This window comes from Balaenoptera borealis (assembly GCF_965194805.1).
Source record: "Balaenoptera borealis genome assembly, chromosome: 13".
NCBI lineage: Eukaryota > Metazoa > Chordata > Mammalia > Artiodactyla > Balaenopteridae > Balaenoptera > Balaenoptera borealis.
This window is the reverse complement of record NC_138870.1, coordinates 59,410,296-59,433,031: the sequence shown is the minus strand read 5'-3', so window position 1 is coordinate 59,433,031 and position 22,736 is coordinate 59,410,296. Positions and strand designations below refer to the sequence as shown.

General features: G+C 40.6%; 1 protein-coding gene across 2 annotated transcripts in view; it reads left to right on the top strand.

Moving 5' to 3' along the window:
- Positions 1 to 19,523, top strand: part of PTPRB (protein tyrosine phosphatase receptor type B) — a 117,514-nt gene extending 97,991 nt beyond the window's left edge. For both annotated transcript variants that reach the window (XM_082351553.1, XM_082351554.1), the window contains 6 exons: positions 744 to 878; positions 1,938 to 2,060; positions 2,247 to 2,410; positions 3,952 to 4,087; positions 12,989 to 13,109; positions 15,040 to 19,523. In XM_082351553.1, coding sequence (XP_082207679.1) covers positions 744 to 878; positions 1,938 to 2,060; positions 2,247 to 2,410; positions 3,952 to 4,087; positions 12,989 to 13,109; positions 15,040 to 15,062 — 702 coding nt within the window. In that variant the 3' untranslated portion in view covers positions 15,063 to 19,523. The remainder of the gene's footprint in view (positions 1 to 743; positions 879 to 1,937; positions 2,061 to 2,246; positions 2,411 to 3,951; positions 4,088 to 12,988; positions 13,110 to 15,039) is intronic.
- The last annotated feature ends 3,213 nt before the right edge of the window (positions 19,524 to 22,736 follow it).

Sequence of the window (22,736 nt, the reverse complement as noted above, 5' to 3'; positions counted from 1 at the left end):
TGAGACTTGGAGGACAAATAAGGATTCGCCAGAGGAGAGGCAGTGGGTGGGGTGGGGATGGGGGTGGCATAGGTGACACAGTGTAGAGGCCCTGAGGAGAGGCAAGGAGAGAAAGAGCTTCTACTGGGATCTGCAAGTAATTCCATGTTGCTGGAGTGCAGGATATGTGGGTGAAAATATCCTAGCTCATAGAATTGTGGTTACAATTAAATAAGATCTGTGAAAATCCTGCCCCACAGCATGTTATAGGGTGGATGCTCAGTAAACAGTGGGTTCTCTTCCCTTAAGTTTCCCTTGCATGGTATCTCTTACCAACAACCCAAAGTCAAGTACCTGAAATGACTAAAACTCTTCTATGTTAAATAAGGAAAGAGCCTGATCAATGTCAGTTCCTCAGACAGTCCATACACACACACACGCGCACGTGCGTGCACACACAGGTATATGTATTTACACACACTCATAATTGAGGGTGAAGTGTTTTCTAAATTATTGCCTGAGTCCTCCACTGCCTTTAAGAATGAACACAACCTAATAAAAAAGAACTTGGCTCTTAACAACAGTTCAGTGTTCCGGCCTTTGTCCTTCCTGCTCCCAAGCCTTGATGCGTGTTAGTATCTTTTTTCTCAAGTCAGGGCCCTGGCAAAGACTTACATCTCACCTAATCTACAGAGCTAACCCTTTGTTTAGAGTTGTGAAGAGGCCCATTGTTTCCGACTCTCCACATTGTAAATTCATTGCAGGGCAACAACTTCAGGAGAGAATACATCGCTACTCAGGGACCTCTTCCCGGCACCAAGGATGACTTCTGGAAAATGGCGTGGGAACAGAATGTTCACAACATCGTCATGGTGACCCAGTGTGTGGAGAAGGGCCGAGTGAGTAAATGGTCTTCCTGACATACCAACCTTGCTTTCCTCCACCTGGGTGTAATTCTACTCCCCATCCCCATCAGAAGTTAAAGACCATAAAAGCCAAGTAGGGGTCATGTAAGAACACTGTTAGTGAATTAAAGCCACTCGGTTATAAAAGGCTCTATCATAAACCCAGGTGATGCCCAATTCTGATCCTGGGTCTGAAGTTTCAGTCAAAGATGTTTGCATTTGACAACTGGGATTATCAGAAGCGCCCATGACACCGAAAGATTACCTGGCCTCTCGTCTGCTCCATTCTCTGCTGTATGGAGAGAAGAGATAAACCGGCAGAGTCCCCGGTGCTGTCCCTACTTTCAGGAAAGAAGGAGAAGTGAATTTTAGGCTGTGTCTGCAGAAACAAAGTAAAATAGTTATCTGGACAAACTAAGCAAACCTCTTGTACTGGCATTTATAATCCTCTACTTTATATGGTTATTTTGAGGATTAAAAAGAGAGATTACATGAAGTACCCAGTAATTGTGCTCAATAAGATATGTCCACAGTCTTCTTTCGCCTGTCTCCACCTGTGAATGTGAGCTTGGCTAAATGTTCTGACTTTGCAAAGATCACATGGCACATGGCACTGGATCCAGGTTGGGACAATGATATCAAAATATAAACAAAAAAGGTCCAGGGAGACAATGCCTTCCTCTTCCCAACTGGATCTTTCTTCAGAAAAACAAACAAACAAACAAAACCGAGAAATTGTAAGACATGGCTTATGTGCTAGTGGAATTGAAATGTTGAGGAAATCAACAAAAACTCAAGCCACAGCACACTGAACCTGAAAGGAAAATGAATCCCAGGGTTGGGGGGTTTGCTCCTTGAATGGTGTCTCTCCTTCACAGCAGCCCAGCTTCAGCCCTGGCCATGAGCAGGTTAGTGCAAAAAAAGATGGTCAAGTTGCCTTAGCACCTCACCCTGGATTCCAGCTCAGGAAGACGTTTCGAGGAGGGAAAGCACAGGTTCGTGGAGGAGGCGCGTTTCTGGACTCACTTTTTTTTTCTGCCCGCCTTCCTCTAGGTAAAGTGTGACCATTACTGGCCAGCGGACCAGGATTCCCTCTACTATGGGGACCTCATCCTGCAGATGCTCTCGGAGTCCGTGCTGCCCGAGTGGACCATCCGGGAGTTTCGGATATGCAGCGTATGTTGGTTTGTTTGACTTCGTTGAATAACGCAGCTTGGGCAGGTGAAGAACACCCGTGAATCCTATTTTCTGCTGGTTCCTTCTCCTGTAGTTTCGCTCGCAGGAACCCCTGCATGGGCACGGTTGTCAAATCTGAAGGTTTGCCTCGGGCCACGCCTCTTATTAGTCGCTCTGCTCTTACAGGAGGAACAGCTGGATGCCCACAGACTCATCCGCCACTTTCACTATACGGTGTGGCCGGACCACGGAGTCCCAGAGACCACACAGTCCCTGATCCAGTTTGTGAGAACTGTCAGGGACTACATCAACAGGACGCCGGGGGCCGGGCCCACCGCGGTGCACTGCAGGTACTCCGCCCCCCGGGGCCAGCAAAGTGGCAGCTGGGAGTATAAATAAGGGTGTAAGCCTGAAGAATCTAGTGGCTGCAGGATTTGTCTACCCCACCAGTCTACAGAGGCCCAGGGGATGTTCTTCCACCCTCTTCCACCCACTCCTCCCCAACCTTGCTCCTTTGCACTGTCTCTCACCCTCACTCTCCATCTTTCTCTCCCTCTTGCTCTTTTTCCTACTATAGCAAATGCAAAGTTCTTATGTGACTGCCAGGTCCCCCATAATTAGGCCCCATCTCACCCCCCAGTCCAAATTCCCAGAGACTCCCCTCCCACCATAGCCAGGGAGGAAACTGCTCACACTCATCCTTGCCTCTTACCATTCTTACTCCTTGGAATGGCCTTCTCTCTCTCCTCCACCTGTGTAAACCCTAACCAGCCTTCAGGATCCCTGCTCTAGACTTCCTGCCGGGTCAAGTGGCACTTGCCATATGTGGCAACCCAGTTTTGCTCTTAAATTTCTGTTCTCTCTTGACTTCTCTTTGCTTCAGTCTGTACGTGCATAAAATCAAGCTAACAAGCAGTCTCTCACTCTCTTTCTCCCTGGGGAGCCTGGTGTTTAGCTAATTAATGTTTGCAGAAACACTCTGATAGCCCTAACTGAATGGCACTAATAAATGAAGAGCAGGGAATTGCTACAGTAAGAGAAATGTCAGATGTACTCATTTTCTCCAAATCTGCCCAGCACCCTAGGAGCCCTGCTTTTCTATGTCATTGGAACCCTGATGCTTTTAATAGGAATGTGAGGCTCTCAAGAGCTTCCTGCTTTCTAAAGAATGGCAGGCATTTTCACCCAATACCACTGAAAAACTGTTCTTCTTTATCTTATAAATATGTACATCAAAAATCCCCAGGTTATGCCATTATTTTAGGGAGCAATTTGACAATCCCTGGTAAAGCTGAAGGTGTTCATATTGCTATGATCCAGCAGTTCTGCTTCTAGATATCTACCCTTGAGAAATCCCCACACATGTGCACAATGATGTTCACTGCAACACAATTTGTAATAGAGAAAAACTAAAAATGATCTCACTGTCTATCAGTAGGGAATGGATTAGTGGTGTTTATGAACTCTATAAAAGAAATTAGATCTACATGTAACAATGTAGACAAATTTCAAAAAACAATATTCAATAGAAATGTTGGCAAAAGAATACATAAAACGTGTTACCATTTTAGTAAATTTTTGAAACACACTAAAAGAATATATTGTGTGTGGATTTACATGAATATAGGAAGAGTATGAAAGCATGCATGGAAATGATACACAGCAAGTCCTTACCTCTGGTGGGGTGGGAAGATGGAGGAAGGAAGGAGGAAGGATGGAAGGCCAGAGCCTTGGTTATACTTCTTTGAGAGAGCACATTGAGAGAAAGAAGTATTCCTGTAGTCTCCTCTAACTTGGAAGGGAAAGGAAAGATTGTGCTAGAGTCTCTGGATGCAGTCCAGAAAGGCCAGTTTAATAAAAAGGCTCAGTCTTTCTTTATGCTCTCTTCTAGTGCCGGTGTGGGTAGGACTGGAACCTTTATCGCATTGGACCGAATCCTCCAGCAATTAGATTCCAAAGATTCTGTGGACATTTATGGAGCAGTGCATGACCTAAGACTTCACAGGGTTCACATGGTCCAGACCGAGGTAAGAGTTCGGCTGAAGGACACAGACCAGCCTGTCTGTCTCCCTCCTCGAAAATGTCCAGGGCTTTAATCTGATAAGGGGAAAGAACTATGACTCGTTTGGAGAAGAAAGAGAATTGAATATTGATGTTTTCTAGGACTTTTTATTTTGAAACAAGTTTCAGTGACCTTGAGGATGATGTATATACTTATCTTTATTGAACTGGTTGCCCATCTTTGTTAGGTGGGTAGGAAGAAAAATGGATTTTTTTTTTTAATCAGTGCATTAACATGGGGAAAGGTCAACTAGTTCATCATGAAGGTCATTTTAAGACAGGCTGGTGATTGAGCACAAGAACTTCCGTTAGTAAAGAGGAAACAGATTCTAATCTCTTCTCTCCTTCAGCCCACCCCAGCTGCAACCCCACACCAAAGAGTGTATGTTAATTGTGAAGGATAAATGCTTCCATTTATACAGTCCTTTGACATTTGCAGGGCATTTCTGAACGTGTTATCTCATTAAATTTTCACCAAAAAAAAAAAAAAAAAAAACAGATGAGAGAAGTATTATTTTCCATTTCCAGGCTAGAAAACTGAAGTTGAGAGGCTAAAGGGCTTTGCACAGTTATGAAGTGGCTGAGCTGGGACTTGAACCCTGTTCTGGAGAATCACAAGCCCTAAGCCCCAAGTGCCCTGCCCCACAGCCTCAGAGTCAAATCTATGTCCCCAGACAGACCAAGCCTGTCATTCCCCTGTATCATTGCCTTACCAGGCCCAAGTTCTCTTGCCCTTGTGTTTCCCAGGTAACACTACAAAGTCCTCTATTAAAAAAAAAAAAAACCTATGGTCAAAAAGGGGAAAAGTTCTACATGCTACCATGTCCCCTGTTAGAGTCACAGGATACATGAAAGCTGTGCAGGTGGCTATGCTCCACAAAATGGAGATGTCCTGCAACAAAGGCTCCCCTCGAGCTTGGTTGAGCTCACTACTTCTGAAACTGCTTTGACCCCCAGATTCCCTTCTTTTTTTAAATAAATTTATTTATTTATTTATTTATATTTGTTTTTGGCTGCATTGGGTCTTCGTTGCTACACGCGGGCTTTCTCTAGTTGCAGTGAGCAGGGGCTACTCTTCGTTGCAGTGCATGGGCTTCTCATTGCGGTGGCTTCTCTTGTTGCGGAGCACGGGCTCTAGAACGCAGGCTCAGTAGTTGTGGTGCACGGGCTTAGTTGCTCCGTGGCACGTGGGATCTTCCCGGACCAGGGCTCGAACCTGTGTCCCCTTCATTGGCAGGCGGATTCCCAACCACTGTGCCACCAGGGAAGCCCCCGGATCCCCTTGTTGTATAGCACATATTAATATCCTGCAGATCCTCATATTCTGTTACACGTTCGGGAAAACACTGTCGTCATTGCCTCGTACAGGCAGTGCCCACACCCAGGACCCTCTGTCTCCAATTCCATAATAAAATTTTAAATATTTTATTATGAAATTTTTAAAAAATACATGAAACTAGGGAAAATAGTATAATGAATGTCCATACCCAAACCCCAGTCTCTACAGTTATCAGTATTCTGTGTTCTTTTTGCATTTATAGCCCACATACACTGTTCCCCCAGCTTATGACCTCATTGGAATATTTTAAAGCAAATCCTACTAATACTGTGTATTTAAAAACATATACATTTAATATAATATATTTTTATATTTTATATATTTATATATTATGCATTATTAATATTATATATTTTATTACATATATATTTTTACAGTTATATTTATATATTTTTACAGTTAAGGACTCTTTAAAAATCATGACCACAATACCATAATCACACCTTACAATTTTAATCATAATCCCTTAATATCATCTAATATCTAGTCAGTGTTAAAATATCCCTAATTATCTCAAAAATTGCTTCTTTCACTTAGTTTGCATTAGAGTCCAAAGTCCATACATTGCGTTTGGTTGAAGTCTCTTTTAAATTTCTTTTCATCTATAACAGTCCTCCCTCTGATTTGTTTTCTGTGCCATTTATTCGTTAAAGAAATCAGTTCATTTTCCATAGATTCTCCCACGTTCTGAATGTGGTTGACTGCTTTCTCATAATGTATTCCATTTTTCATAATGTAAGGTAATGTATTTCTCTATTTCCCATAATTTTTGTCAGTGGGTCATTAGATCTACAGGCTTCATTAAGTCTAGGTTCCTTTTTACCACCACACGCTTCATGGGTGGTGCTGGGTACTTCCTGTTGCATCATATCAGGAGACACTTCCTCTCTGTGTCTCTTCTCCGTGCTGATGAAATGACAATGCTCCTCCACTATAACATTTCCCATCAGCCTTTCGCTTAACGGTTTTGGCAGCCACTGATGACCGCTGTCTAGCTCTGTTCTTTAATTAAGGGTTGTAGAATTATATCACACTACATCATAATTGTTTTCCTTCAGCTTTTTCCACAAGACTACGAGTTCCTAGAGGGTAGGAACTTGTTTTCCTTTGCTCTAACCCCAATATTTTTTTTAATCTATTAAATGAATGAACAAATATCCTACAATTATGCTGCTAAAAAGTCAGCATCAATGTTCCATTATTAATCTGTTTTCATTTTCACAAACTCAAACCATACTTAATTTGTAATTTGGGGAAGAGGAGATTATCACATTATAAGTAATCGCAAAGGGTGTGTGTGTGGGGGGGGGGGGTCAGGCTCCCTGGTTATTGTCAGAGCTTCTTGGGCCATGTATCACTTCTGTACACCTGCTCAGAACTCTGGAGACGCATTTTGGCAGAGCAGTCACCCCTACTGTAAATATCACTGGCTGACTTCCAGGGCAGGGGCAACACGATATGCCAAAGCTCTCTCTCCTCCTTGGACATAACTCCTCTTTCCACTATTCTCTTCCCCTTCTCCTCCTAACCTCTCTGCGGATTCTATGGTTCTTGTTCTTCCGCCTGCCTTTTCAATGTTCGAGTTCCCAAGGGTCTGTCCTCAAGGCACAGCTCTTCTTTCTCTCCATCTTCATTCTTCGTGATGTCTTCCACTCCCATGGCTTTGGGAACCACATAGATGCTCATATCTCCCAAATCTCATTCTCCTTCCCCAGCATTCACCTGAGTACCTGCCTCCCGGACAGTTCCACCAGGAAGCCTTACAGTCATCTCATCTCCAACTCAGAACCCTCAAAACCGAACTCATTATCTTTCTTTAAAAACACAAACAACAGGGACTTCCCTGGCGGTGCAGTGGTTAGGACTCCGTGCTTCCATTGCAGGGGGCCCAGGTTCGATCCCTGGTTGGGGATCTGACTTCTGTTCCCACAGTTCCCATAGTCACATCCGAGCAGTGACTAAGCCCTGTGCATTCTACCAAGCATCTTTCTCCTTGTTCTAGTCTCTCGCCCCGCCCTTGCCCAGCCCTTTACTAACTCCCAGCGGGCCTTCGCAGTAGCCTCCTTGTGGCTCTCCTGCCTCTAGCTTCTGCCCTAACAGCTCCATCACCACTACCACCACCAAAGTGCTCTCTCGCTGTGTCAACTCCCTGCATAAAAATTGTGGAAAGCTCTTCATTGCTTTAAAATGAAGTTCAAGCTCTTCGTAGCCTGGTTCCAACTTACTTCCCCAGTTTCATGTCCTAACACCACCCATCCCCACTGTTTTAGGGTCTGTCAAAATTAAGGAAGGTTTCCCTCTCTGGGCCAGAATCAACAATTCTTTTGATCATGCTGAATAAAGATTGCAATAAGATAGAAATTTTCTCTTTCCTTTTTTCTCTATCAAACAAAATCCCAAACACTATCCAGATATTATCTGTCTTGCTTGAAGGCTCTGCTGAAGGTGGGCTCCTTCTACAGTCTCAGATGCTCAGAACCGGCACCGCTCACTTGGTTCTGAGTGCAAAGGGGTGCGATCCACAGCTGAGCCCTTGTGGGTGACGGTTCCAGCAAAGGAAAAAGGACATTCTGACATCCCCTGTATTACTTTTCTGGATCCACAGAGAGAGTCAACCTCAACTTTATTCTACCTTATTTGAGAGACAAAGGGGTGCAGGGCTTCACAAGTTTTGATAAATATATTAAAGAGCAAAGGTTTCTAAACAAGGAGGCATTAGACAGGGAGTTTGCGAGTGTGTCCCTCCTTCTTTTAGCTGCGAGTGTGTCCCTCCTTCTTTTAGCTGCGAGTGTGTCCCTCCTTCTTTTAGCCTGGCTTGGGGCATGTTTGCAGCCTGACTCTGGGAGAGACACTCGGACGGAGCAATAACTTGTTAAAGAACAATAGGTGAGAGTCACCGTCCGTCAATCGCATCTGCTCCCCACGAGGAGGAAACAGTGGGATGTTATGGGACTCAGTGCTCGTTTGGGGGATTGTTCTGGGAGTTTCCCATGACCTATGCACCCTACATTTTAACTACACTAGACTCCTCACAGTTTTCAGAATATATTTGCACTTTCATGTGATTTACATCATTTGGAATGTCCTATTTCTTTGCTCAAATTCTTAACAAATGTTGCCTTTTCTCTCTAGCTCCATATTTTCCTCCCCCCAAAGTGAACCTGATGGCTTCTTCTCATGTATGAAGCTTTATAAACAATTCTGTCTTATGTTTATCACTTTATAGTTATTTGTTCACGTACCTGCCCCTCTGCTAAACTGTGCATTCAGAGACCATGAAAGGCTATAAGTACAATCCTATAAATATTATCTCGTACTACAGCTATTGGTGAAATTGAATGGAACTAAGACTTCACCAGCTTGCTGGACATAGGAAAAATGATCTTTTATGATGTGAAGTTCATACATTAGACTTTATCACTTTTCGTTAAGAATAAAGTGGGACAATGAGGTATCACCTCACACCGGTCAGAACGGCCATCATCAAAAAAATCTACAAACAATAAATGCTGGAGAGGGTGTGGAGAAAAGGGAACACTCTTGCACTGTTGGTGGGAATGTAAATTGATACAGCCACTATGGAGAACAGTATGGAGGTTCTTTAAAAAACTAAAAATAGAACTACCATATGACCCAGCAATCCCACTACTGGGCCTATACCCTGAGAAAACCATAATTCAAAAAGAGACATGTACCACAATGTTCATTGCAGCACTATTTACAGTAGCCAGGACATGGAAGCAACCTAAGTGTCCACCGACAGATGAATGGATAAAGAAGACATGGCACATATATACAATGGAATATTACTCAGCCATAAAAAGAAACAAAATTGAGTTATTTGTAGTGAGGTGGATGGACCTAGAGTCTGTCATACATTGTGAAGTAAGTCAGAAAGAGAAAAACAAATACCATATGCTAACACATATATATGGAATCTAAAAAAAAAATGGTTCTGATGAACCTAAGGGCAGGACAGGAATAAAGACTCAGATGTAGAGAATGGACTTGAGGGCATGGGGCGGGGGAAGGGTAAGCTGGGACGAAGTGAGAGAGTAGCACTGACATATATACACTACCACATGTGAAATGGATGGCTAGTGGGAAGCAGCTGCATAGCACAGGGAGATCAGCTCTGTGCTTTGTGACCACCTAGAGGGGTGGGATAGGGAGGGTGGGAGGGAGACACAAGAGGGAGGAGATATGGGGATATATGTATACATATAGCTGATTCACTTTGTTGTACAGCAGAAACTAACACACCATTGTAAAGCAATTATACTCCAATAAAGATGTTAAAAAAAAAGAGAGAGAGAAGCACAACAACAAAAAAAATAATAATAATAAAGGAAAGTTTTAATAAAGCACATGCTAGGGAGAAATTCAGGGTAGATTTTGATTCTAAAGTTTAATGCTTTCTTGCACTCCGATTTGACTGTGTGTTTTCCAAAAGAAATGATCAAAGTATTGCCCTTACCAGTAGGATAGACCCAGTATTTGACTGAAGAACATGAACTATCATTATTACTAGGTCAAGTATTATAACTGCCTTTAAGATTTAAAGATCCAAGAACAAAGAAGAGAGATGAAATGTGAATAAAGAATAAAGGAATTCACAACAAGAAAAAAAAGAAAGTGGGAAGCACATTAACAATCTGAAGGTTTTAGTAGTAATCATTTTCAAAGGGGTATTCTGTTGGGAAAAGAAGAATTTATATCTAAGACAAGGCAAATTAATGAATTTTAACTGGTTTCAAAGCCCAGGGTGGATCATTGTTGAAGAATTTATTAATAAGTCGTAGCATAGAGGTACAAGAGCTCATTCACAGCCAAACTCTAAGTTCTCAAACTCATTTAATATCCCAGTAGAATTGAAAATATGAATTATGCTTTGGATGGGAGAAAACAGGGAAGTGTCAGTCTATAATTTGGTAGATTGTTTTCAAGATGACAAAAATGATTGCCTATACTGAAAACCATTTTCAGGAGAGTACCCTTCTTGAATTTTCAAGATCACGGTGTCATGAAACACTCATAACAAGTGAGCTCAGTTTGTGAGCAGAAATGCAGAGAATAGTTATTAATATTAACACAGGCCTCACTTATGATTGATTGGTTTCTTTGAAATATCCTAATCTAATGATTATACCAGACCTATATGATGAGGTCCCATGAGTAGATGACCATGCAACCAGGGGCAATGCCTAGTGCCAACACATAAAAATAAATACTTGTCCACTTTTAAAGATCATTGATGATGTAAGATTTTATAGTCTCCCTTTGTGTCTCAAACCTTGAAAATACTCTAAAGCTGACCACATGGATCATCTTAAACATAGGGTCTAGTAATGTTTTTCAATATCCATCTAATTGACAGCAATACAAAGTCTAATACAAACCATTAATAGTCAAAAGATGTTAGCTGTAGAAGAGACCTTGCTCTCCTTGTTTTACAGATGGGGAAACTGAGATCCCCATCTAGACCAGCTGGTGGCAGACTGCGAGCCCAGGGTCCCTCATCTGAGCAGTGCTGTGTCACTGAGAGAGCCCAAGGCTGAGCACTAAGGTTACACAGACATTCATTCCCTTATTAGACAGCTCGGTTGGTAGTAAGGAAGGGGGCCCAATGCACAAGTTTGGCCGCCTATGGCTGAGCTTCTGTTGTCAGTGGAGGTCTTTGTGGTGTCCTTTTGGTCACCAAAACACTGACTCTTCTATACTTGTTTCTATTTCAAAGGAGTTAGTTTCTAAACCACAGGCAAGATGCACCGTGCTCCTGCACCCAAATGGTAACTTAGGTCAACAACAACCAGACCCATATCACTATGCCCTGGTAAATGGGTCATACAGACATTCAGAGGAGACAGAAATTGCTTTTCCAATCTAAGAGAGTCTGATAAGACTTCAAAGCAACACAAAATTTGTCACTTTCTCACACAAACACATAATTATATTTAAATTCTGCTTACAATACTTGCTTCAAAAATTCAGGATAGACTTGTTTTCATACAGGTCGAAATGAAAGTGTGCTGAATTAGTCCATGACTCTTTTTATGAAAATAACTCTGATATGTGACCAGATTTCATAGCTTAAAATTTGGCTGAAATTTAGTTTTGTCTTGTTCTTTATAACTCATTTTAAACATTACCTCTGGTTAACTCTTCGCTCAAATTCTGACCCAAGGAAAGGTGTCGAAGCAGCTTAGAAATTTGAACTAAAAGAATTCTCATCTCTTGAAGCAGAGCCATCGTCGGCAGACCATGCATAAAAATATTTTAAAATATCATTCTATTTGTAAAGAATTTAAGCATTTCCTAAAATAAAGAAAAGCTGCACAAAGGAGAACAAAACCTTCTCCAAAGGGACAGCAAAAAAAAAAAAAAAAAAATATAGCTTCCAGATAGCTGACAGGTGGGTCTATCCTCACTGTGTAAGCCTCTGTGGTTTTCTGCAGTCAGCCAACATGTTTGAGATTCTTCCATTAGTCAGACTCAGATGCTGAGAGAACCAAGATATACACACCTATTGTATACACCTCCTTTTTCTCACCATACTCCCCCCCCAAAAAGGGAATGAAATAGCACAGTATGCAGTGAAATGATTTTCTCATTCAACAATGCAACGAAATTAGGTTTCATCTAAGAAAACTGGTGTAGTGAAAAAGACATGAAGTTTGGGCTCACACACCCAGGATTAAATCCTAGGGTCCCATTTCTCAGCTATGTGACCTTGGAGAAGTTACTTAACTTCTCTGAGTCTCCACTCATATGGATGATTATATCTACTATATGAGGTTGTCAAAATAATCAAATGAGATAATTTATGTAAAATGCATTGCACAGTGTTTGGCATTCATTTGTATATTTAATAACTATTTGTGGAGGACCTACTATGGCCAGACATAGTTGTAGGCCCTCACAGAACATACTCTAAATACGCACGTACAGAAAAAAAGATGAATAAACACCACCTCTCTGCCCATTATCATTATTCAATCCTCTGTGGTAATAGAAAGCAGTCACTCTTCTACATACTAGAGACCATTAGTGAAGGGATGATCAGGAAATTTGCTAACCATATAGAATCCCATTACTGTTGAGGTTTGGTGAGAGTCCCTTGTCTTTCTTTTTTTTTTTTTAATTAATTTATTTTATTTTATTTATTTTTGGCTACATTGGGTCTTCGTTGCTGCGCATGGGCTTTCTCTAGTTGTGGTGAGCGGGGGCTACTCTTTGTTGCGGTGTGCGGGCTTCACATTGCGGTGGCTTCTCTTGTTACGGAACACTGGCTCTAGGCGCGCAGGCTCAGTAGTTGTGGCTCGCGGGCTCTAGAGCACAGGCTCAGTAGTTGTGGCGCACGGGCTTAGTTGCTCCGCAGCATGTGGGATCTTCCCGGACCAGGGCTCGAACCCATGTACACTGCATTGGCAGGCGGATTCTTAACCACTGCACCACCAGGGAAGCCCCCCTTGTCTTTCTTATGCTTGAAAATTTGCCTTCATCTGACATGTCTTCTGCTTTTTCATAGTGTCAGTATGTATACCTACATCAGTGTGTAAGAGATGTTCTCAGAGCAAGGAAGCTACGGAGTGAACAAGAAAACCCCTTGTTTCCAATCTACGAAAATGTGAATCCAGAGTATCACAGAGGTAGGAACTTACTTCACTAATTTATGAGTTTACTTATCGAAATACAGTGGATCTGGAAACCATTAAAAACCTCAAGCTTTTCCAACGTGCACTGCGCATCTCTTCTTCTACCCAAAGGCTTGAGGGAAAGGCCCTCACAAAGTGGCAACAGGAAGAGAGGCAGAGTGGGGAGGAGAGCCCCCATAGTGGAGCACAGATTTCACGTGGTATCTCTTCCTAGGCCTGGGGTGCCCTCTACTCAGGACTTGGCTTAACATTTCTAAGGGATAAGGCTCACTGCTAAGGAGGATGCTTTGAAATAGCAACTGGGAGTTCAAATTGTAAAATCCCTTTGGAGAAGAACTTGGCCACGTGTATCAAGGTCCTTAATATGTTCTTTTCACCCAGTATTTCTACTGCCACCCTAAGTACTGCAAAAGCTTTATGCATGAAGCTTTTCATAGTTAAAGGTCTGAGTGAAAAAATCTAAATGTTTAACAGTGGAGGACTAAGTACACCACAGTGCATTCACTGAGTAGAACACGATGCAGTCATTAAGAATGATATTTTTAAGGATATTATAATAGTATAGATATTCTCATAAATAAGTTAAGTAAGAAAAGAAGAACGTAAAACAAACAAAAACAACACATAAGGGGAAAAAAAAGACTGGAAAGAAATATACCACAATACTAAAATAAATTTCTCTGAGCAGTAAAATAATACATGATTTTTCTTCCATTTTATGTTTTTTCTAAATTTCCTAGAACAAGCATGTAACATTTTCTAAATGACAAATTCAGTAGAAAAAAATGTATAAACTTTGTAAGGCACTGCTTTGATCAGACAATAGTTAATTGACACGTGAAGGGTCTGCCTTTTCCTACTCAGGACCATCATTAAGATCTAATTTATCACATTGGCTAATTGCAAATTTGAAGTTACATTGTATTAGTTATTTATTACCAGCTAACAAATTACCCCAAAACTTAGCAGCTTACCTCTATATTTATTATCTCATAGTTTCTGTAGATCAGGAATTTAGGAGGGGCTTAGCTGAGTGGTTCTGGCCCAGGGTCTCTCGTGAGGTTGCAGTCAAGACATTGGCCAGGGCTACAGTCATCTGAAGGCTTGACTGGGGCTGGAGTGCTCACTTCAAAATGTTCACTCATGTAGCTGTTGTCATAAGTTTCAGTTTCTTGCCACACGGACTAATATCCACATATAGATTTTTTTTGGGGGGGACAAACATTATTTTAGAGCTCTTTTATCACCATTTCTAAATGCTCTTCAGTTTTATTTAGTTCTCTGCACCCTCTATACCCACCCACCTAGCCAGTATGTTAAATAGTTAATAACCTGTAAAGCACCCATACATAAGAGGGCTGCTACTTAAGGGAGTTCTTTGTAAATCAGATAATCCTTTTGTTTTGTAAATAATTACCCCCTAATTTATCTGTATAGTAAACTGAGGTTTTTGCATGGCAGATTCTTTAAGAAGCTCCAGGATGGAGGGGGGCTCTGGAGGATCTTGGAGGTTCCTTTGTATTGTTTTGACTTGTTTAAGAGTCTTTTTTTAGTGTGATCTTGGGTGCTCCTGAAAGAAGCTAACTATGGTATGGTTAGCTTCAGGCATCTGAAAATTAGGATTCAGGAACTAGCTCTGGAACTAACTAGCATTCACAAGCCACATAACCCTGAGTGAGTTTCTGTGCCTCTCTGGGTCTCTGGGCTCATCTGTAAAACCAGAGGGGATAGACTGGAATCAGTAGTCCTTTCCAATTCTAGTAATCTATGGTTCTGAATGCAATGACCTGGGATGGTCTCATCCTAAACCATATTGAGTTTCCATCGTTTCTGCGAGTCTTTGCCATTTGTCATTTTCATAAACAGAACAGACAACTGTGACACACCCTGCTACAGCCTCTAATTCTGGTGTCCTTCCTTTCAGATGCGGGTTATTCAAGGCATTGAGAATGCACCCGGAGATCTTCTGGATCAAAACTATTCACTGTGTGATTTCTTTTTAAAAACTTGCTTCATGCCCTACAGAGGTGCCAGCTATTTCTGTTGATACTATGTATAATTTATTAATCTGGAGAATTTTAAAGAATTTATGTAATTTAAAGGTAACAGATATTATTGTACATAGTTGTATTTTGTAGTTCCTTCTGTAAATATGTATTTTTTCATAATGTTTAATATTAAGCTTTATATAATACTATTTTTCCACACTAAAGTGTTCATGGCTTGTTCTACATAAACTAATTCAACCTGTATCACAGGATGACTGGTAAAATGTGTACGCAGGTGCTTGCTGTGGCGGGGCCGTGGTTTTTACCAGTTTTAATGCTTACTGGACAGGACAAAGGGCAGGGCTGGAGAGAGCAGGGAGTACAGCGGGCTTGGCTGCATTGGTGTCCCATGAATCTTAGGATCCAAAGATGATCCAAGTGCGATTTGGACAAATATAACAATCAAAAGAAAGGACTGGGGAGATGGGATTAAGCAGCACCAAAGGTTAAATCGGTGGTTGTGCCTCAGGTGGTTAGTGTCTCCCCTTTCTCCTGCCAGACGTTCAAGCCAACGTGGTCAGCTCAGGGGCCACGTAACTTGCCGAGCAAGTCCAGGCTGCAGGGCTGAGGGTTCTGAGAGAGAACGACCCGAACAGAAGTGATGAATTCCTCATATCGAGAAGCTTGCCACCTGCCCTCCTGACTGGAAACCTAGTCAACATGCGAAGTGCCATCCATAGTGATGGGAAGCTGTTTCACTGCATCCACAGTGTGCTGTGCGAACACGCATCCCACACTGGGATGTGTGTGTTGCCCAAGGGACACACGCTCGTCTTTGTCTCATTTCTTGGGGGCTGCATTCCTGGAAAAGTCAAAATTGCACCAGTCATACTTGGTTTTCCCATTAAAGGAATATTGAGGTGGCATATTATACTCCTGATCAATACTCCTAACATCAATGTCTATAGAAATGTCCTCAAACATCATATATCGTTAATTTAAAAAACACGAAAACAAAAATTCAGTGGTGCTTAGTATAAAATTTTCCAAAAGCCTTTTTTAGTAAATCACTGAGGTCAAAATATAAGGTAGACACCTTCAGTTGCATTTAATATAAAAAGCACTACATACTCTACCAAGTTGATCTTCAGTGTGTGTGCCTATTTTGACTATAACAAATTTCAGTGAGTCAGAAAGTGGGCATTGCCCTCCCCAAGGTCCAGTTCCGAGGGTCTTCCTGGAGAAAATTTGAAAGGCATCTGCACGGTTAACTTCATGGCTACCTGAGAGATGAGTTGGGAATGTTTGCCTTTTTCTCACTACAAATTTCTCTGAAATAAACTTAAGAATTAGAAATCAAGGTTGTTGATCTCACGGCTTCATTTGCAGAAAGAGTACATTTCTTTTCAAAATGTATATTTTTGCTACATACTATAGAGTCCCATAAGTAATATAATGGGTGTCATTGGCATAGTAATGGAAAATCATTAAATATTCCTCAAAGAGTTATTTATAGTTAAGTGAAGCTTCACCCAAACTGGAAAAATTTCCAGGGCTCTTTGAAGTTTATGGAAACAGGAAAAAACTTAATAAGAATGAATGCGAAGAGGATTCCAAGTTTTCACAGTATCATTGTGCTCAATGCCCTTGTGAAATGACAGCGTTAGGCTCTGACCCTGTTTCGGGAAACCAGGTGGCTCTTCTAGAAATGAAAAGGAACAACATACATGTGAGTGTGGCAGCGGTACCACCGGGGAGAAAATAAAGGTCGGAGATTTATGAGATGTGGTGTCTATTAGGAATAACTTTCCCTGTATTAATGAGAAAAAGCAAGAAATTTAAAAAAACAGAATTATAAGCTAACGTCGCTGGGCACAAAGCACATTCAAACATGGAAAGAAATTCATTTTTGGCTCTTCAGCTATTCAGAAAAGTTTTAGTGCCTGCAACTTGCTAGGCACTGTCCTAGAAACTACACATTTCTACTTAATAAAGAGAAAGCATCACAGTAATAATGCTGGGGTTATTGTTACTATTTTCAGTTAAGCCTGAAAGAGGGCCTCAGTGAGGCAGTGAAGTTACCGAGCACCAGGGCAGCGGCAGCCTTCCGCGGACCACACACTGGCAAGCACTGACGCTGCTTCTCTAGCAAATCGCTGGACCGAAAAGAGAAAGCAATTAATTGCACAAATCAAGAATTCAAACCATAAAAAACCTACACGTCTGTAACAGTAAATACCCTGGCATATCTGGGGTGGAATCAGAGTCATAAAAATGGACGTGACAAGGGAAAACTGTATGTTCTTTTAGTCTAATGCAGGACATATTTATTCCTACCCTCCACCTGTCTAATTTTAAATCTCCTTAGCAACAAATATTTCACTATCTTCCCTCCCACCACCACCAAAGACTAAATACATAATCTAGTTGATCTATTTATTAAATTTAGGAGGAGGAAAAAAAGGTCTCCTTGACATTCAGCTCAATTGGATGTATTTTAATTTAATCCCATCATGTGTTATGTCTTGGTAAACACTCCGTTTCCTGTCACGGTGGGCATTCTGGCAGTGCACCTGTGCGGTACACTTTAATCATCAAGCCTTCAAAGTGTTATTGAGCTATCAAATCTCGGAAGGGTCCCGTCTTGCATCTTAATAATTATTTATACAAGTTCTTTATAATTAACTCCTTTAATCTCTACTCATTAAATCAATTTCGTATTATTCTGTTTTCTCTGGATAGCAGCCAGTTTTTCAGCTCTTGAATCAGATTTTTCTAAGGCTCATCTTCCTGTCTGGCTCTGCACATACTTGTCCTAAATAATTCACCAGCCCTTAACACTTCTGAGTCCCTCTTTTTCACTACTCTTCCCCTTCTCCCTTTTGAATGTGTTTGCTTTCCTAGTAGAAGGTGATTTTATTTTCTGTTCATCTTATCTCCTCATACCCATTGGTATTTCATAGTCTTTTCAGGCTCCACATTATAGAAGAGATGATGATGATTTCACTTTTAAACACTAAAATGGCCACAGCACACAGCATATTGGGGACAGTTTTATTTGGGAGGGTCTTTAATTAATTTTATTACATCTTGGAAGAAAGCCCAACATGACATGTGAAAATAATATGAAACCACTAAGCAGATGTCCAGCAATACAAAATTAGACTTCACATGTTGTACTTCACACTCTGATTCTCTTAGTGTCTCAGGATCTAGGTTCTTGTATTTAAACACTCTCCTTACTTCTTGCAAGAAAGCTATCAGCCGTATATATACTAAATTCTCATTCACTTAGCTTTCTGCGTCTCTACGGTTGGAATCCTGGAATCATAAACCTGCCAGATCTGGATGACAGTGAGTGATAGAATCTGAGCCCCAACTCTGGGGTGCTCTAGAGTTTTAGTTCACACATGTGAGCCAGACCAAACCTGCCCTGGTGGGAAAAAGAAATAGGTAATAAGCTGCTTGTTTGAGGTAGCAGTTCAAGGACTTTCCAGGTTCCATTTCACTGAAGAAATGAAAGTAGTTGATCATCCAAGACACAGTGGCAAGCAGGAATGGCTGATTCTCCCAAAGTGGCTGTGAGCAAGGATTCAACAGTACCTCATTTCTGAAGAGACAGAGTGGAAAATGCTGTTATCAGCCCAAATGCGCTGTTAAGGTTCTGAGTATTTTTAACCTGAGATTTCAAATCATACCAAGTATTCAAAGATTGTTTCACATCAAGGGAAAAAAATCTATAAACCATGACTGCAGAAAATGAGTGAAATGATGTAAAGAAGGAAAAATATTTGAAAAGGGGGCTCTAAGCAGACACCATCAGGAAGAGGAAATGCCATCCCTTCGGTGTGCCCAGACTGTTCTTTGGAGATGTCATATGCTTCTATTAGGGTGTATTATCCTTTGGGGGGGTTCACTTTGACTGTGCTGGCCAGATGATTTAGCTGATTAAGCAATTGAATTGATTCATTTAGTTTTGTGAATTGACCAGGTGTTTGAAGAAATTGAGTTTAGAATTCTGAACACACTACCTTAGATTCTTGTAGTGGATGATGCCTTTGAAAATGTTTGGCCATTTTAGTTAAAATGCAGGGTAACATTTAATGCAGCCATGATAATAGCAAAAATCTGTTCTGTTCTAAAAATGTTTCTAGCAATGGAAATATTTCTGACTAAAAGAATACTCTTGACTTATAGGGAGGCTCCCTAGGAATAAATGTATGCAACAAAAATGAGGCATTTTATTTTTTTAAAGGTTGTCTATATAGTTGCATTCATGAAATAAGAAAATTGTTGGTGAATGCTCTTAAAATAAAGGTTTATGTAATGGAAATAAAAAGATCTATTAACAGATTTACCAAAGATTATTTTTATAACCTATATGCCAATGTACATGATCTTATGTAAGATACCAAAATAAGTTGAAAATGGTGAATAAAATCAGACAAATGTAACATGTTCCTTCTAGAATATTCACAAGAGAGTTTAGTTACGGCTGCTTTCTGCCTTAAGTAATTTCTTTTAAGAAAAACTATCTTCATCCTAAGAGCGAGCTTTTCGTTATGTTTGAGATGTTGTGTTTTCATAGCTGAGTGAGCAGGTAAGCATCCCAGCAAGAAAGGAGCATATGCAACTGTGGCTTTAGGAGTATGTCGTAGAGTTGGGTGGTGTTCCCCTGTGAGCTAGTGGGAGAGTCTACAGTGGCCTTCGTGAAATCTCCTAACCTCAGCCACACTAAAAACCAGGTGCACCAATGTTCGTACCTGAAGAGTCCTTAATCTCTGGTTTCCCAGGTGGGACCCATCAGGCTTATAAACTCTGCGATGACAAGAACCAAGTCTTTAAACCCTTTTCTACTCCTACCTTATAGAAATTAGTGCACAGCTCATAGACATTCAACCTATACTTTTTTTGTGTGGAAATTGCTCCTGGCCCAATACTTTGTTTTTTTTTAATTTTGTTTTGTTTTAACATCTTTATTGGAGTATAATTGCTTTACAATGGTGTGTTCGTTTCTGCTTTATAACAAAGTGAATCAGCTATACATATACATATATCCCCATATCTCCTCCCTCTTGCTTCTCCCTCCCACCCTCCCTATCCCACCCCTCTAGGTGGACACAAAGCACCGAGCTGATCTCCCTGTGCTATGCGGCTGCTTCCCACTAGCTAGCTATTTTACATTTGGTAGTGTATATATGTCCACCTGGCCCAATACTTTGGATGTTAGGTAGTCAATATCTAATAACGTTATTGTCCATGGAGGCTCTTCTGGCTGTTCCTTGATTTGTGTGAAGCTTAAATAAATAATGTAAATACATCTAGCAACTGAGCTTATTATGTTTTATAATAGAGCACTTTTATGTTTTTGATATCATGTATTCTTTCTCTGCAAATCTGGTTATTTAAAATGGCAGTAGATGATTCTATGCTTTTCTTATGGTAGTACCTCCCCACAATATTGTGTCTCTAACCAACTCTATCTGAAGAAAGCACTTCCTTAGTCTTTCTATTTAAGTTATGTATTTGCTTAATATATTTTCATATTTGTAACAGTGGTCAAAAAAAATCTATATAGTGTCTTACACACCTTCTCACTAGTACAGGAATAAAACTGCTGTTTGTTGAAGGAAAGTGTTCTGTCTTCTATTTGCCTGTTTCTCATTTATCAATTTCTATCATCTGTCTGCTCAGGAAAAAGGTCAGAAGTGACTGCTTCTAAATGAGAAAAATCTTCTGGGACCTCATCATGAAGAACATGGTTGTCTTGACCTTTGTTCCTGTGAGTGCTGAGTTGGTTGTCTAGGGCGTCACGTACATATAATAGACTCTCTAGTTGACTGTCTCCAACTAAATTCTTGGTTTCAGTTCTTTAGTTCATTAGTAACCAAAATGTCATCTATCACCAACAGTGCTGGTGTATTCTCAGAGGCGCTGCCACAGCTGGATCCCCTGAGCCCTTCAGAGGCACTTCACATATAAGCGGGTGGTGTGACATTTAGTTAAGGGCTGCTGTGTCTATTTCCAGAATTATTATTTTGTGTTTTTGACTTTTTCATATTTAAGCGGAAAAATCAGTGTCCTTCACAACTCCAGTATTTCATTTTTCTACAACTTACTTACAGAAATCTTTATTTTTTAAAAATGTGCAATAGATTTACATGTAAAACCATTAAATCAAAGCCATCCTTTTTTTGAAAAACAGTTTCTGGATTCAGATTAAGTTAGCAAAATAATTTGCCCTATGAGGCTTGACCCTTTTTTTTTTTTCCAAAGTACCTGTTCATTTGATGGAATTTACTCTTAAAGAAAAAGAGAATCTTATGATAGGAACTAATCACTTAGTAACTCTGCTGATACATCCTCCACAATCATACAATGTTAGAGCTGGAAGGGCCACCTTAGGGATGGACAATGATGGAAACCAAGACCTAAGTTTAAAATGACACAGCAAAGTAAGATAGTGCTAGAATTGAAGCTTGTTTTCCTCTTACTTGTGGGGGAGGACCTGTCTACACGTAAATAGAGACAAAGAAGAAAGCTTCTCAGATCCAGTGGATGCAGCAGCCATCTCCAACACTGAGACAGAACCTTCAGTGGAACTTTCAACATTTTGTGTGATTATTCCTTTCATTTTTTGTATCTCATATGTCTGGAGACATCCATTTGCTAAACAAGTCTCAGACTGTTAATTTAGAGTCATACTTTAGCAAAAGTCGTCACAATCTTAAAGCTGAAATAGTATAGAACAGAAAAGGAGAAAACATGATTCTTTAACATAATACTATTATAAAACATTTTTATTAAGGCTAATTAAATCAAAACACCTAAAACCCAGAAGAGGTTCTACCACTAGATTTTGAAAGAATTGGCAAGGCTTTTAATGTTGCCAATAAAAGGAGCATTCATAATAGACGTATAAAAATTAACTGGTAAAATTCAAGCTTGAGTAACAGAGAAAACCGTGCAGGGATGGTTCTGTGTAGGAGTTAACATTCACCAAAGGCCATGCTCACTAAAATATCTCCCTAACCCAGTATCTCCCATGGAAATTTGTACTATTATTTTAGAGAATTGTTGATCTAAGTACAGCTTGCCTTTTTTTCTGGGGTTTCTTGTAATGATGCAAGAACCCTTGTGTAAAGTGTCTTAATATTAAATTACTTTTCTCTTTGCTTTTGGAGCTCTTGATCCCAGGAAGAAACTTGGCATCTATTTCAGTCTTTAAGAAAGAACCAGCAATGAAATATGTTTCCTGTCTCTGCTACCCTGCTGCAAGCTGTTGGTGGCTAAGCAGTTTCTGTGTCTTACGGCTTGCAGAGGAGCTAAGGTTAAAAACAAGAACAAAAATCAGAACCAAAAAGCTGACAATACAACTATAGAAACAAAGGGCATTAAAAGTGGAAAAGTTCAGAAGTCTGGGAACATTCCTAAATCTAACCTCAATCAGAAAATACCATTTGTAAGAGATATAAATTAAATGTTCAAGCCATATTTCATTCCTAAAGAACTTTCCAGTGAACCCTGACCCAGTCTTCACTCAAGTAGATGTTCCTTCCCGACTCATGACAGATGGCTGGGGAAGGAAACAACTGTCTACCTGCAAAGGATAACACATCAGCAATAAATAAAG